The sequence below is a fragment of the Abrus precatorius genome, unplaced genomic scaffold (assembly GCF_003935025.1).
Source record: "Abrus precatorius isolate BTA unplaced genomic scaffold, Abrus_2018 Scaffold11, whole genome shotgun sequence".
Taxonomy (NCBI): Eukaryota; Viridiplantae; Streptophyta; class Magnoliopsida; order Fabales; family Fabaceae; genus Abrus; species Abrus precatorius.
Genome location: NW_020874303.1, coordinates 16,854,438 through 16,870,448, shown reverse-complemented (window position 1 = coordinate 16,870,448; position 16,011 = coordinate 16,854,438). Strand labels below are relative to the sequence as shown.

The following is a 16,011-nucleotide window of genomic DNA, read 5'->3' as shown; positions in this document are numbered from 1 at the left end:
CTGTGCTGCCCTTGAATATGTGGTATCATTTGTTTGGATTCTCGAGGAGATAAATATTTTCCAAGGAATGAGCAACTTGCTTTGCAATAGTTTAGCGTTTCTTTGTTGATTTTTGTTTACTGTCATTTATCATCTGTTTGGGCTGAATAAATTATTGTTTTGTTTGTTTCTACTGAACATGCCTACATTGTTTTCTAATTATGATGGCTTGTGTATCAAACCTTGTGAATGTTGATGTGTTGCTATTTCTAATGATTTTTGAGGTGCTTCTCATGCTAGTACAGCCAACACCACATTGCTGTAGTCCTTTGAGGTTAGGACTTTTGAAAGTCATTTTGGTTTCCAAATGTTCATTAAAGGAGACAAGTTATTTTTGTATCGTAGTCTAAAGTGAGACTATTGCTTTGTCATTATTTTGTAATGAAATACGAATGCTGCTCTTAGGAACAATGTATTTTACGATGCCCGCAGCATTTTTTTCATAAGTAGATTGGATACTACGAATTTGAGTGCATAACAACATCTGTAGTTCTGTGCTACAAATTGATAAAGGCTAGTAAATGAATAAAAAAAATTAAAATTAATTTTAGTGACTATTTAAACTATCGTTAATACTTGTCCATATAACTTAGGATTTTTAGCAAAGGGTATGTTTGTTTTTCATTTTTAAAAGAGTTTTTAATTTTTTTTCTAGATATAATATAAATTTATACTATATTTAAAAAAAATTAAAAACTCTTTTTAAAAGAGAAATCACATTCTTTATAACAGTCCCTAAAAATTTTATCGATATTAGATGCAATGATCAATAATTTTTTACTAGTAAAATTTTTAATGGTTATTTTTACTGCCATTAAAAATTATAATAATTGTCATTAAAAATTATTTTTATTGTAGTTAAATCACAAGGAGAAATTACTGGAAGTTTTATTGTATTTTATCCTAATTTGAAATTTTTATTAAAAATATGTATGTATCACTTAAATTATATAGTTGCTATAGACATATTTTATATAAGCTGTGAATTTGAAACACTAATTACTGTTTTTAGTTTTTTAAAAAAACCATTATTCAAACTCAGGTACGGCATCCCTCCCTCTTTACTGAAATTAAAATGTATACATGCCTTGTTTTTCTCGTGAATTAAAGCATTACTCATTAGTGATATATAATAAATAATATATATATAACTTATTTCTGTTTTATTTCTTATTTTTATTAATAATTATGAAAACATTACTTTAATTGTTTTGAAAATTGGCACAAGAAATATGGTGAAAAAAAGTTTTCTTATTATTGAAAATAGGAAATAAAATATTTTTCAAATAAAAACATGTCTTAAATGAATTATAGTATACTTGTTACCACTTGTTTTACTTTGATAAGAAAGAAAAAAAATAGCTATATACTCTTCTTAAAAAGTAAAGCACTCACTTTATAAAATAAAATATAGTTATAGCTATTCATTAAAATATTAATGATTAAAATTACGATACGTGTTTCGTCATTATTTTAGTTGATGACTTTTTAATTTTAAAGTTATAACTTCACACTTATTTTTTTAATATATTTTTCCACTTTAAATTATTTAAATCCCACGTAGAAATGAGAAATGTCCCTGTGCAATCAAAGTGGAATTCTAAATAAAGTAAGTTTATTAATTATTGCTATAAAAATAGAAAAAAAATGTTAATAATCTTCTTAACACGAACAATGTATTTACATAAATCAACTAATAATAAATTATTGTAAATATATGCTCAAAGCAATTTTGCTTTACTGAAATTAAATTGTCTATAATAAAGAATAAAGTTATGAGGTTGATAGAAAACATAAATTCCAATAAAAGAAGTTGTTCGAAATGAAATAAGTTAAGGATACGTAGTTCTTTCAAGAGAGCAACTTGTTAACAAGAGGAGGAGGATAGTTTAAGAAATTCATTAACTCTGAAACCAAAGAACTTTTATTTAATAGAAATTTATGATGATAAAACTCATTAAAAAGCTCTACCTAAATAAGTAATTATAAAAAATGTTTATTCAAACAGAATACGAGTAATGACTGAAATAATGTAAAAAATAAAATGTAAATTTTATAATATGAAAACAAATAATTCAAAGAATTAAGGAGGGTGAGGTTCATTGTGCCTAATACCACAAATCGTCAAGAAATTAGGTAACGTATCTTATAGATTAATTTACTCAAACTGGGCTCACAATTAATTAAAATGAAATTTCTAATTGAAGCCTAAAAAATGCTAATCGCTTAATGAAAATGTATTATAGGACTATGATTTAGTTGGGCCTTTTGTGCAATTCTCATCGGTCACAAAACCCACCATCTAAAAGTGGAAGATGACAACTTAAAATACTGTTCCAGAAATTTAGTACTGGTGTCAAATCTAGGAACACGTTTGTAGGTGCTGCTAAATATAGGATTAATTTTAATTAAAAATGTTAAAAAATATTAAGAAGGATGTGATAAAAAATAAAAAATAAAAATAAAAATAAAAATAAAAAGCATGACCTTTTTGAATTATCATATTATATTTAATCAACTCTCAGATCATTCTTTTTAATGTTTACCAAACACAGTCTTATAATTAAGCAACAAAAGCTTGAGGTTTGTTTGAATAAATGATTTTGAAGTGAAAAATAATAATCTTGTGTGAACAGAATAATATTACTAATTTTATATTATTTATTTGTTTTATTTATCTGAATAAATAAACAAAAAATAACTTGTTTTAATTTTAAAAAATATATATTATTTTGTTTTTTTGTTTTTTGTTTTTTCTTTTTCTCTTTATTCCATGTCATTGTAAGGATAAATCAAAGCATATATAAGAGTAAGGTTGGAGTCCTTAGAGCTGGCAATAAAATAAGCAATCGATGCATAATTTATTCACTACGCTTCTTGCGATGAAAAACACCCGTAGATGCGACCCCTTCCCCATTTGAGAAAAAGAAAGAGTCAAAAGATGATGGAACAAAAATTTTAGATAAATGCTAGCAATGTATTTTTATTATTGAATAAAATTTATTAAAATATTAAATTAAAAATGAAAAAAGTAAAATTTAATTAAACTTTAATTAAAATAAATAATGTACTAAAGAGAGTACTGTTAACTTTTTTTTTAATTTTAAAATAGTTATATATTAAAAAAAATACTTTTACATGTGATATTGTACATACGCAACTAAAAAAGTTACATTATTCTGGTGATTTAAACTTATTTTATGATTTAAAACATTATTTTATCAAAGCAACAATTAAAATAAATATTCAGAAAATTACTATACTACACAAAAACTGCAACATTTACTATATTGAAACTTAAAATGTGCTGTCTTAATCAACTTACCTTTTTAAATTTTGTTAACAAATATTTATAATAATTTTTAATATTTGTCAAATTATTAATAAATTTTTAGATTGCATAGGTCTAGTTTAGATAAATTAAAAAATAAATAAAAACTTTCTTATAAAAAATGTATTTGTTGTTATAATAACCAAAACGATGAATATGATATACAAACATATAAATAAATCATACAGCTTTTTTCAATTTGACCTTGACATAATCGTTTAATTTTTTTTTATCACGGATTAAGTTTTTTAAATTATAAATATTTTGAGAAGTAAAATCACTGAAATTTGAATTTAAATATTTAAAAATAGCAATTTTCATAAAAATATTATATTAAGAATATAAATAATAAATATTTTAAAGCAACATATTTTTTGAATGTTTAAATTTAATTGTAAATGTTAAAAATAATAAAATTGAATAAATATTTAATGTCTCCTCCCATAGAAGCAAGCGCGTTTTGAAATGAAAATGACGTAATGAGTTCGGTCAACACAACCAATGCAGTCAAATTCTCTCTCTATCTCTTGATAATTACTTAATTTCACGCGGCATTTGGTGTACACTTCGATTAAATAAGCTGCGAATTAAATTGATTTTTTAATAAGGTCTTTGAAATTTAGAAATATATTAAGAAAATAACTATACTATAACACTATAACTTTTTAAAGTTGATGAAATGAATTATTCGATTTGTATATAGTAAGTCTAGTTTAAATTTCTATTTTTTACTTAAATAAATTATTTTTATATTAATAGTTAACATTTAATTTAATTTATTTACATTATATGATAAAAAATTATTTCAAAATAAAATATATTTTAATAATATTTAATTAAACAATTTTTTAAAAATATTGTTTAAAATAATTTTATTATATATAATTTTTTATAAAAATATAAAATGTTATTATTTAATTATTAAATTATATACATTTTATTATATATAAAATAAAATACACATGGAGTTAATAAACTAGTTCTATTTAAAAAGAACAATATTATATTGTATGAGAGATAATGAATAAGTAATAAAAATATAAAAATAATCAATCAGTGATAAAATTTAAAAGATTAAAAATATTAAAGTTAGATGAAAAAAATACAAGAGATAAAATTTACATTTAAATAGATTAATAAACCTAAAATTATATATAAGTCAATATTATTTTAAAAAATATAATCTCAAAATATTATAATTTAAAAAAAATTATACCTCAAATATTTATGCAACAATGACATTTTTATTGTCAACTTGTTAAGTTTAAAATGCATTTTAAATACTCTGAAAATTTATTTCAATTAAACAAAATAAAAAAAGTGATATTCGGACATATTTTTGAAATAGTTTGACCTATTTTTATAATAATTTAAAAATCATATAATAATTAATTTGGGTGAATCAATCTCTGGAATTATACATGGTACGTAGGATTTTGAAAATTTGAGAAAATTGAAAAAGAAAAGAAGCATTTATCTATAGTGAAAGAGAAGGAAAAGGAAGCAAATTGAAGTTGTTATTGATTGCAAGGGTACATATATTATCGCATTTCCCAGTCTCCAACATAAGAAACAAGGAAGAAATAAAGGCTTTTAATTCATTCCATGGCAACCAACGAAACTTCACCGTAAGTGCTTACTCTTCAAACCACTATGTATGACTATTCTTCAAAGCAACCAAACTTTCCACGAAAACTCCAACTCACCCAAACTATGTTTTCTTCCTCGCAGGTTTGAGACTCGCGAGATGCTCGCAACGTTCGTCTCGTCCACCCCCTTGTTGTCAGAGTCATGGAGGCTCTGCAGCAAGGCCAACGCCACCCCCTTTCGGAGCTTCGTCACCGAGCGAGTCGCCGGCGTCGTTTATGTCGCTTTCTCCGGCGTCCACATGGCCGGCGGGTCCGACCCCAATTGGAGAAATTTGACGGCGTTAGATAGCATCGGCGGCGTACCTATGTTTTCGTCGCGTCGGAACAAGGAAGGAGAGGAGCCGGTGATGGTTCATGCTGGGATGCTCAATCTCTTCTTCTCCCTCTTCAACTCATTCCAAAATCAGGTTCGTTTCCAATTTTCAACTCGTGCTTTTATATGTAACAGTTTAAGATTGGTTTTGTTTCTTAATTAGGTGCATGATTGGGGAAGTTTCTTTAGGGAAATAAATGTTTATTTCTTAAATATCAAATTTAGGTGAGATACCTTGGATTAATTATATATATGCTAATTAAAAGGCAAAATACAGGAATAAGAAGATCCTATACACTTTTTTCACCGCATCAGAAACTTAGCTGAATTAATTGATCGGAGAAGGAACTAGAAAACGGTTTAAGAAGGAGATTTTGGAATAATTAAAGCATAAAGTGATGATTGTATAGTTGTATGGTATCGGCATTGATCCGTTTGTAGCCGCCGTGTGCTGTTTAGTTTTTGTTTTTGTTTTGGGATATTTTTGGATTTAATCATTTAGTTTTGATTTTGAGGGAAGGTTTTCTTTTTTGGGTGTTCTCTTCTCTTATTGGTATGATTACGTGACGTAGTTAGTTGGGTGTGTTACTTTCTGCCCATCAATTGATAGAACAAAGCAACAACACGAAAACATCCTAGTATAGCCTAGAAGAAATTTAAAATACAAATAAAAATTGAAAGGGAAATTAGAGTCGAGTTTAGGTAAATCTTTTGTTTATAAAAAAATTAATATAAATAATAATATTTTTTTATTTTATAAAATAATTAATTTTATTTTATTACTTATCTTTTAATCTTGTAAGTATCTATTGATAACTTTATCCTCTAGACTTTGATAAATAAACTGTCTTCCCTCCTATCTCATTTGGCAGAGAAGGTGCGAAAATGAGGCTGAGATAAAAAGGGGAAATTTTAGATGAATCGTGTTCTGATGCGAGAGTTGATTCAGTTGAATTTAAAGAAACAAATTCCCAGTATGTATATATTATACAGTAGTATTATATATTTTATTAAGAAAATTCTACTAATTAGTTTAACTTGTTTTAATTATAATTCAAGAGAGAGAGAGAAAAAAACAGCATACTATATTAGTGAAATTGAGATGTCCTAAAGTTTGTAGGTATAGGCTTTTAACATACCAAATAACACCAGCCATCACCACTGAGATTTGAGCTAATATTACAATAAAAATTAATAAGTATTAATTTTTGAAGGGAATTTAAAAAGATTAAATTATTACATATTTATGTTCTTTCGTTGTTGTTAAAGTTCATCAGTGCCCCTTTATTCCTCTAAGTGCCCTAACTCTTTAAAGATCCATCTCCAGATTCTCCACCAAATCAAAGTGACTTATCAGTTGCATTATTTTAAATCGTGGTATACGCTACAGTAATTCCTGCCCGGGCCACCATAAAGTATCATAGTTTATTTTTTACAAATGCTTACTAAAGTCCTAAGAGCATTGATAAAAGAAAATAAAGTAAAAAGAATGGAAAGATAAATATTCCCTAAATAAAAAATATGAGAGTTATTTAATGCTTCATTTTTAAAAAAAAATTATTTAACCAAGATTTTTGGGACGTGTTTCAGTTGTCCCTTTGGTTTCTTTTACACCAAAATTTGTGAAGAAAATTGGAGCTGAGCTTTAACCCAAAAGTTGCATTCCGTGTCCGTTGGTAGCGTGGCTGTGGGGTTGATGACTTATCTATTTAATATTATCAATTATTATTATAATGTACAAAAAGCAAAGATCATTTTTTGCAGTGTGAACAATCCCCAACAAGCTCATATTCCAAGACATGGGTCCCTAGTCCCTACCAATGTTATCGTTTTATGAATGGATGCTCCAACAACCAAGCCACCTTGATCAGTGCCTAAAACATGCTGTTAAATTAGTATCATGGTCCTAGATTCCAATTCGAAATGGTTGACTTTTACTTTTAGCTTAACAATTGCCTCCATCACCAAGCAGATAATGCCACAAACAAAGATGAGAGTGGTATCATTTTTATATAAATTAAAACTTCCATTATTCTTGTTCAATGCCTTCATCATCATTATTATACAATGGCGTTTGTTAATGGACAAATATCTATTGCACAGCAATTTGTCAACGCCAGCACTAGTTGACCGGTGAAACGAAACCCTGAAAAATCATTTTTAAATCTTCTGTTGGCATTTTATTCGTTAATTGTTTTTTCTTTCCGAGAAGAAATTAGAAAAGTAGTTTGCTTTACTAGCTAGGATTTAGAAATAAAATATAAAATTACCAAGCATAATTATATTTAGAAATATGAAAATATCTTCTTACAGAAGAGCAGGGAAAGAAAAAAAAACCGTGACTATCTTCTGAGTGCGTTTGAAGGGATCACAAGACCTGATGGGATTTGAAATACTGCTTCGGATGGAAATATTTTTTTTTTATTAATTGTTAAGCTTATTAATCTATCTTTTATTTGTAATTTTTCTTTTGATTGTTGCTCTGAACTAATCAAATAGTATAAATATTTTATATAGATAAATGGATATTTGTATAAACAAATAAGTAAGAATAAATTTCTTCTTCACGTTATATATCTAAACAGGAACGAAGGTAGTAACTTTTTTTATGGTATATGGATTTGAAACGGTGATTTGTCAATACAGTAAGTAAAACAATATCTAAGTGAAACGTGTCTAGTGATTTGGGTAGGTTAAATCCAACTTATCCAACGATAATTGCTTTAGACAGTAGATGAATCCCCTTCACATACTATGCCAAAGTTGGCGACAATGGTCTTTCTTCCTTGACTCATATGTTCAATGATTGGAGCAAGAATGCGAGACTCAAGTCGTGCCGCTGTGGGCACCACCATATAACCCATGATACCTATCTTGCCAAAATGAGCAAAAAGACTTAGCTCGGTCAATTTTGAAAGTAACCTTCTGTCATAAAGTGTTTCGCCATATAGAGTTTCGTTTTCACAATTCCCTCCAAAGGACCGTAACTTTATGTCGTACTCAAGTCTTTTTAATTAGATCACTACCACTTTATGATGTACTATATGCTTTTTTTTGTCTTGGTGCTTAACATGAAAATAAAATTAAAATCTCGACTTTTTATTCATCAGTAAATCATTCATATTAAAATCTTAAAATTAAAAGGGCATTTTTTTTTCAAATTTCTTTCACTGGAATCTTATTCATATTCTTAACTATGTACTAACTCTTGAAAATTAACCATTCAGATGTTGGAAATAGTGGGAAATACGGATACTAAATCAGTTGTCATCACGGGACATTCCATTGGAGGTGCCACTGCCTCTCTATGCACTCTTTGGCTTCTGTCTTACCTTCAATCCATCTCTTCATCTCTGTCAATCTTGTGCATCACCTATGGAGCACCATTGCTTGGGAACCAATCCTTTTCCCAAGCCATTTTCAAAGAAAGATGGGGTGGCAACTTCTGCCATGTGGTATCAAAGCATGACATAATGCCAAGGTTGCTCTTTGCCCCTATAACTCCTCTCACTACTCAGCTAAATATCCTACTACAGTTTTGGCACTTGTCCATGACTTCACCCGACTTTGAGAAGCTTGAATTTCAAATATCTGACAAAGAGAAAGCCAAATTGTTCACTGCTGTGATGGATTACTTGGAAGCAGTAACACAAGATGGAGAAACATCAGTGCCAATTTTATTTCACCCTTTCGGGAATTACTTTTTTGTTTCAGAAGATGGAGCAGTATGTGTGGATAATCCAGCTGCAATCGTAAAGATGATGCACTTGATGCTTGCAACTGGTTCTCCAACTAGTAGCATTGAGGACCATCTGAAGTATGGAGACTATGTTAATAAAATGTCTTCACAAATATTGAATCAGAGAGACACTATGCAGAAGAACATTCCTGACTCAAGCTATGAAGCAGGGCTTGAGTTGGCCATCCAGTCTTCTGGCATAGCGAGCCAGGTAATTGCAATTTCTATTAGATAATATACTATCTTGCATCCCCTGGTTCTATGATTCACGTGTATATCCATCAGCTTAAGCTTTTGGGTTTGTTGGTTCAGAATATATATGATAAAGTGGTCGGTGGGCTTGCACATTATCACCTAAACAGCTTAAGCCTTTAGAGTAATTGGATGACGACAATATCCTAGCTCTTTAAGAAAATCCATTTTTTCATTAAGATTGCAAGCGTTTGTCACTTTAGTCTCTAAAATTAATAAACTCTCACTTTTGCAAAGCCTCATTTCTTCAAGCCTAGTTCAGTTTGTTATTTTTCACTGGCATTAAAGATTAAAGTGAATGATATTTATACAGTCAATTCTAAATTGAAGGTTTTGTGAAGTTAAGGACTAAAGTAAGCTTATAATGTCAAGAACTAAAGTGGGGTTCGCTTAAAAGGGAAAGTAGCATCTTTTTTTTAAAAAAAACTTTTTTGCAGTGCATTCTCACTAATATTAGCCACACATGATTATTTCACTGAACAAATTACTATGATTAAATAAACAGGAATCAGCTATTAAATCCGCCAAGGAATGTTTAAAGACAACAAGGAGAATGGGTCCTTCACCAACTCAGAATGCTGCAAGCCTAGCAGTTAGCTTATCCAAGGTTGTACCTTATAGAGCCCAAATCGAATGGTACAAAACTTGGTGCGATGAGCAAGACGATCAAATGGGGTACTACGATTCATTCAAGAGCAGAGATTCTTCCAGTTCAAAAAGGGACATGAAAGTCAACATGAATCGTTGCAAACTCGCCAAGTTTTGGAACAACGTTATTGACATGTTGGAAAGAAGTGATCTGCCTCATGATTTTGACAAACGAGCCAAGTGGGTCAACACTTCACACTTCTATAAACTATTGGTTGAGCCACTAGACATTGCTGAATATTATGGGAAAGGGATGCATAGAACCAAGGGCCATTACATGCAACATGGTAGAGAGAGAAGGTATGAGATTTTTGATAGGTGGTGGAAGGATAGAAGGGTAACTAGTGGTGAAGAAAACAAGGAGAGAAGTAAGTTTGCAAGTTTGACACAAGATTCATGCTTTTGGGCTAGAGTAGAAGAAGCAAGGGACTGGTTGAATTGTGTTAGAAGTGAGAGAGATACTAACAAGTTGGCTTTGTTGTGGGATAAGATTGAAAATTTTGAGAAGTATGCTATGAAACTAATTGAAGATAAGGAGGTGTCTTGTGACGTTCTAGCTAAGAATTCTAGTTATAGTTTGTGGGTAGAGGATTTAAGAGAATTGAAGCAATTGAAAGCAAAGGTTAAGAGGTTTCCCCATCAGTTTACTGGTTTTCTAGATGGGGAAGTAGTTCCTTAGTACGTAATTTTGAGTCAATAAGCTTAACCCATTGTAAGCATACCATGTATTATATAACTGCTCCTTTTGCAAAATAACTCGTTTTGCTTTTTGAGTTATGACTTTTTATTGCATTAGAATTTTACTTAAAATTTAGATATTATCGTGTTGTTAATAACTTTTTGTGCAATTAAAAACATTTTTAAAAAACATGCCAAATCCTAATAATAAAAAAAAAATTACATATTTAAGAGAGGCCTATGAGTGTTTTAGATATCTTCAAAGTTCTAAAAGGTTAAGGTGAGAGAAACTATTGTTAAGAAATTAATAAATTAAAAAATATTAAAAATTATAAGGAATATATTATCATTTTTTAATTTTTTTAATTCTTTAACTAATACTGTCATGACGGTGATTAGCATTATATCATTTAACAAATGTTAAAACCCTAGTAGGTGGAAGAGTTAGTGCTGCATGTGCAAGTAAGTCATTTTAAGATAATGCTCCAACTACGGTTAGGATGTGCTTTTCTCGAAGTCTCAGACCATGTTTTTTTCAATTAAAGATTTTTTTTCCTTTTAATGTGAATTTAATTTAGTTTTTTTATTATTTTGTTAATGCTAATTTTTAGACTTAATTTAAATATTATGTAATAATTTTTATTAAAATAAAAAGCGCTTATTACATTTTTATATCTCTAATATAATAGATATTTTTTTATAAATTTTACTATTATTTGATACTTAAACTCATTCGTAAAGATGAGATTAACAAAGTCATTTTTTTATAAAAAATAAATAAATAATTAATATATCAAGACTGACAAAATAATTTCTTTTTTCAAACAAAGCTTAAGCAGTTCTTTTAAACAGATTAAGAATGAAAGCAAACAAAAACGTAATTGTGGAATATAAGTGTTTTGTTAATGTCTTTTAACTTTTCCAGGGGTGATGATAGAAGGATTCACGTGAGGATGGTATGTATGTGATTATGTAACGTGTCATTACGTAATTTACGTTAATGATATGTATTTTGTGTCGTGCATAAGGGCAATTATCATGCAGTTTAAATCAAATGTAGATCAAAACTTCATTAGGAGCTTTGATGTAAAATTTTTATTTGTGTAACAAGCAACAGCGTATACAACTATAGCAGAGAAGCTAACACTTTACCACAAAATAATTCATAGTGCTATATAAAGACAGATTATTTCCTTCTTTGATCTTTAAAAGGTAGTAACATGAAACCAACAGCAAGAACTGTATTCTGTGTGACAACCAAAAGCAGTGCAGCTCCAGCAATAACCAGCCGCCAGAAGTTTTTATGGTCCTCTTGTTAAACTGCTATAATATGGGAAATAGGGCACATAAAACCTTGTGATCTCAAACCCAAAAATAGACTAGTGTTGTCTCTCTTTACCTGTCGAAAGAACATTCTATCCTGGCTTAGAATTCCCCATTGGGCAAACTTATAAAGGGCATTACAAAGTAACTAGCAATTAATATAATTCTTCCATTGATTCCATAGACAAAGAAAACTATAGCAATTGGAAATTTATAAACAGAAGAGGCATATGAATTATGTTATAATATGCTACCTTCACTCTTATTTATTTGTCTAGATAGAAAAGAAATTAGAGACCAATAAATCTAACCATTTTGTTAGAATTAATTGCTATGCTTTTTAATTTACCTTTTATTAGGGTGTTCTTTTTTACTCTTAGACTACTCAAATAGTGTATATATTTTATATGGACAAAAAGGGTATTAGTTGAAGAATAATAATTAATATTATCGAGAACTTTTACATGGATATATAAATAAGAACAAAATTTTCTCTTCTTTCTAGCTAAATAAATAATAATAGGGGTAGTATTTAATATTTAACAGAGAAGTCCATTGGTTGCAAAGCATGCAAGAAGATATAGGATATCCTTCTTTCATAGCCAGATATATAAACATTTCCATCTCTTTTAGATTTCAGAATTCTGTTGAGCTTTGTACTACAAAACGTGAATTCCTTAGTTTGTGAAGATTATTGTCAATACAGATACTATGCTACGGTGTGTAATGTTGATTAATATTGATTAATATCACATCTACAATAGCAAAAAAAGAAAAGTGTCAACATAAAATGCTGCCAAAGGCAGCACATTTTTATATGCCTATAAAGAACTGATGTAAGGAGTCTAAGAAAGTGTAGAAGTTTTTCTGTACAGAATCATTAGTTTCTAGATGATCTCGAAATAGAAGGTTTGAGCAACTAATGTTATTGAAGTTCCCAAGTTGGATAGTGAACAGGACAAGAGAACAGTGCTCTTCTGTTAATCCTACAAATAACAAGACCAAAATGTCCTAAATCCCAACTAATAGGAATTGTTTGTCACTAACCCATACATCACTATAACTGTAACTTCTGCGAAAAATACTTCTTCACAGCCAGATACATTACTGCTATACCAAAATTGTTGAGAGTAATCATAAAAAAAAAGGTGTAACATCTATTAAGCTACCTAACACAATAAATATATCTATGACTATGGCAGTTATAGCAAATCATGAAGCAAGGGGGAAGTGCCATGATAGATGGGAAGTTCTGAAATATAAAAGAAGCAGACATGTCAGGGTTGAGGCAAACCTTGGTGATGTTGAGCAAGTGGAAGAGCCAGGAAAGCTTGTGAACACATTTGAGTAGGACTTCGTCAAATATGAAAAATTATTGATGGGAGGCAGAGAAGGTACTCTTTTTCCTTTCTTCAAAAGTTCTTGCAAACAAACTCTTTGCAAGGTCAAAACAACCCTTGAGTCCTTCCAAATGAAGGCAAGGATATCATTTTGAAATACAAAGAGGGAACCGCACTTTGCTCCAGGGTATCTGAACCCATAACCATTTGAAATACCTTCTCCAGTAAAAGCATGCTTGATATTTGCTGAGAAGGAGTCTGTATCAGTGTCCCAGGGAAAGGGTTCAGATGAAGGCTCATTAATATTCACTACAAACATTGCTGAACCATTAGGATGCAAGACATAATGAGTGCCTTCCAATATTTTTGTTGCAATAAGAAGCTGTTGTCCCTGGGATTCCTCATAAGATACCAAGAGAAAAAATAGAGCCTTTCCAGGCTTGTCTTCAGAAGGTTTTCCAGGAGGCCAACCAAAAGTTCCTCCCCACAAACCAGCATAAACTTGATCTGCTGTAGGAACTTGCAAGGGCATCTTGTAGAGTGCAAACCAACTCTCTGGCATATTTGGCCATGCCCGATATGAAGATAATTTAACAGTTGAGGCTTTTAATGTTAGCCTTATTGCATTGCTTGATCTTAGAAAGTCTTCGAGCCGTGCATACTTCGTCTCGTGGCTTGAAGTAAGCTTGTTGAAAATTGCATGACCTCCATTAATTGAACTAGATCTTCCAAGGATCTGTTTAAAGCTTCCCCATAAATATCCACCAACACCTCTCTTCTTGGTGCATTGTGTGTGATCATCCTCCTTGTACAGAAAATTTGAGAAATCCCTCAAACAGTTAGAACTCTTTCTTATGTTATCCAGCTCTAATTGCACTGAATTTTCCTTATTGTCAATCTGATTACAACCAAGGTCATACATTTGACAAAGGATTGCTCTTCTTTCCCTCAAGAGCATCAAATCGTTCTGAAAGTTGTCATAATCATCCCTTAACCTAGGAAACAACGGTCCAGCAGCAATATCAGGAACCTCTTGTTTAAATTGGCTAGAAGTGACCTCAAGCAACTTCCTTCTATCACTAAAAGTCAACTTGCTGAAGGGAACCTTTGGCTCATTATTTCCACATACCCTTTGTAACCTAGAAAGCTCACTGTTTGACCTACAAACTTCTTCTAATAACTTCCCATCTGAGTCATGTAAGCTTCTACTCTGCAACAAAGTACTACCATAATCTTGTTCCTTAGGTTCAACCTCAAGCAATAGCACATTGCAAGATTTATCTATGTACTTGACTGAGCCATGACAAACATGATCTATTCCATCTTCCCTTCCATGGAGAAAAAATGTAGCTGAACCATCAAAATCACCAATAACCTCAAACACAGATGACCACATGATTGGACCATCTCGGATCCCCAATGGACCAAGCTCCTGAGGAATTATCCTGCACCCGACAACCGAAACAAAACCGGGCATAACATAGACAAGGTTACCAAGTTCAGGATTCTGATGAACCCATATTCCAAGCAAAGGTTTCACACTCAAAAGAAAACGGCAAAGTGCCTTGTAAGATGCTACACCCTCTCTCCACTCAACAAGGTCTTTGTGGGGAACCATACCGACCATGTCACATTGAGTTAGCCACACTTTTTCAGATGATGCAAGAGCATATAGACTCCTACAACAGAGACTAAGATTGCACACATCTCTGGGTAAGAGGAACCGTGACACCATAGCAAACACATCATCGGGTAGACAAAGAAACAAGCTTGGATCAAAGGAATCAGGTACCAACATAATGAACCCAATTCAACCCAACAAAAATTTGATGGTTTAAAAACTGAACTTTAAGTGCGTGTTACCAACAAGATTGCACACATACAATTTGTGAATCTCTCAAGTGATCTTCAATTATTGAGTCTAAGTCTAACAAATGTTAAATGAAAGAGACATGTACCTACCTGAAGTGAATTGGGTTGTTACGGATATTGCAAAATTCTTTCTCTTGATTGTGGAATGTTGAAACGCGTTTGTGGTGGAAAAAGAAAAGAATTCCAATGGGTGTAAGAAAGCACAAGCGAAGGTTTTCATTGTAAAGTGGTTAAGATTAAGAAGTAAGTCAAGTCAAATATGATATTACATCCATCTGTCACCTTGACTATCTATGTCGAATGTCATCAACGTTGGAATTGAACAGTACCATAGGCGTTGCGTCAATATGATATTCACGTACTCGTAAAATATCTTATTTTCTTTTCGATTTTAATGAGATCGTATATAATCTTGTTTATAACTATTTTTTACTTTCATTTATTTTTATTAAATTTTAACCCTTGTAATATCATGTATTATAGGAATTTACAAACAAATTTATTAAAAATACAAAATTTAAATATATTAATATTATTAAATACAATAATTTTTAATAAAAATATTATTTATTAATTTTGCATTGCATACAAATTAAAGAATCTGATTTTTTTTAATATTTAGACATCCCAAAAATATATACACACACTCATGTTTGTCATCGTCGGTGCGTTGCATGTTGTTTTGTCAAAAGGTTTTCACCAGATATTCATTGCCTAATATCTTCTGTGTACACAGTACACTGTACAGTTAAAAAATATTTAAAAAATGAAAATATATCCATAATTAATTTCAAATTAAAAAATAATTACATGCTTCGATTTTTTTC

At 30.4% G+C, this 16,011-nt stretch overlaps 2 protein-coding genes across 5 annotated transcripts; one reads left to right on the top strand and one right to left on the bottom strand.

Moving 5' to 3' along the window:
- The first annotated feature begins 4,817 nt into the window (after window positions 1-4,817).
- Window positions 4,818-10,786, top strand: LOC113854892 (lipase-like PAD4). 4 transcript variants are annotated; one of them, XM_027486207.1, is made up of 5 exons: window positions 4,936-4,998; window positions 5,102-5,426; window positions 6,205-6,306; window positions 8,560-9,282; window positions 9,829-10,742. In XM_027486207.1, exons 4-5 carry the CDS (start codon window positions 8,560-8,562, stop codon window positions 10,648-10,650), a joined length of 1,545 nt encoding a protein of 514 aa, XP_027342008.1. In that variant the 5' UTR covers window positions 4,936-4,998; window positions 5,102-5,426; window positions 6,205-6,306; the 3' UTR covers window positions 10,651-10,742. The 4 variants fall into 4 exon arrangements, with proteins under 4 accessions (XP_027342006.1, XP_027342008.1, XP_027342007.1 ...); XM_027486205.1 differs by lacking the exon at window positions 6,205-6,306 and having other exon boundaries at window positions 4,818-4,998; window positions 9,829-10,786; XM_027486206.1 differs by lacking the exon at window positions 6,205-6,306 and having other exon boundaries at window positions 4,985-5,025; window positions 9,829-10,782.
- Window positions 10,787-11,698: 912 nt separating this feature from the next.
- On the bottom strand, window positions 11,699-15,445 carry LOC113856163 (F-box protein At5g39450-like). The gene is made up of 2 exons (XM_027487873.1): window positions 13,267-15,445; window positions 11,699-12,048 (listed from the first exon to the last, which is right to left on the bottom strand). Exons 1-2 carry the CDS (start codon window positions 15,108-15,110, stop codon window positions 12,045-12,047), a joined length of 1,848 nt encoding a protein of 615 aa, XP_027343674.1. The 5' UTR covers window positions 15,111-15,445; the 3' UTR covers window positions 11,699-12,044.
- Between the last annotated feature and the right edge of the window lie 566 nt (window positions 15,446-16,011).

Coding starts and splice junctions, on each gene's coding strand:
- LOC113854892 (XM_027486204.1), top strand. CDS start 5,028: ATGACTATTCTTCAAAGCAACCAAACTTTCCACGAAAACTCCAACTCA. Junction 5,427..8,559: donor TCAACTCATTCCAAAATCAG/GTTCGTTTCCAA, acceptor TTAACCATTCAG/ATGTTGGAAATAGTGGGAAA. Junction 9,283..9,828: donor CTTCTGGCATAGCGAGCCAG/GTAATTGCAATT, acceptor TTAAATAAACAG/GAATCAGCTATTAAATCCGC.
- LOC113856163 (XM_027487873.1), bottom strand. CDS start 15,110: ATGTTGGTACCTGATTCCTTTGATCCAAGCTTGTTTCTTTGTCTACCC.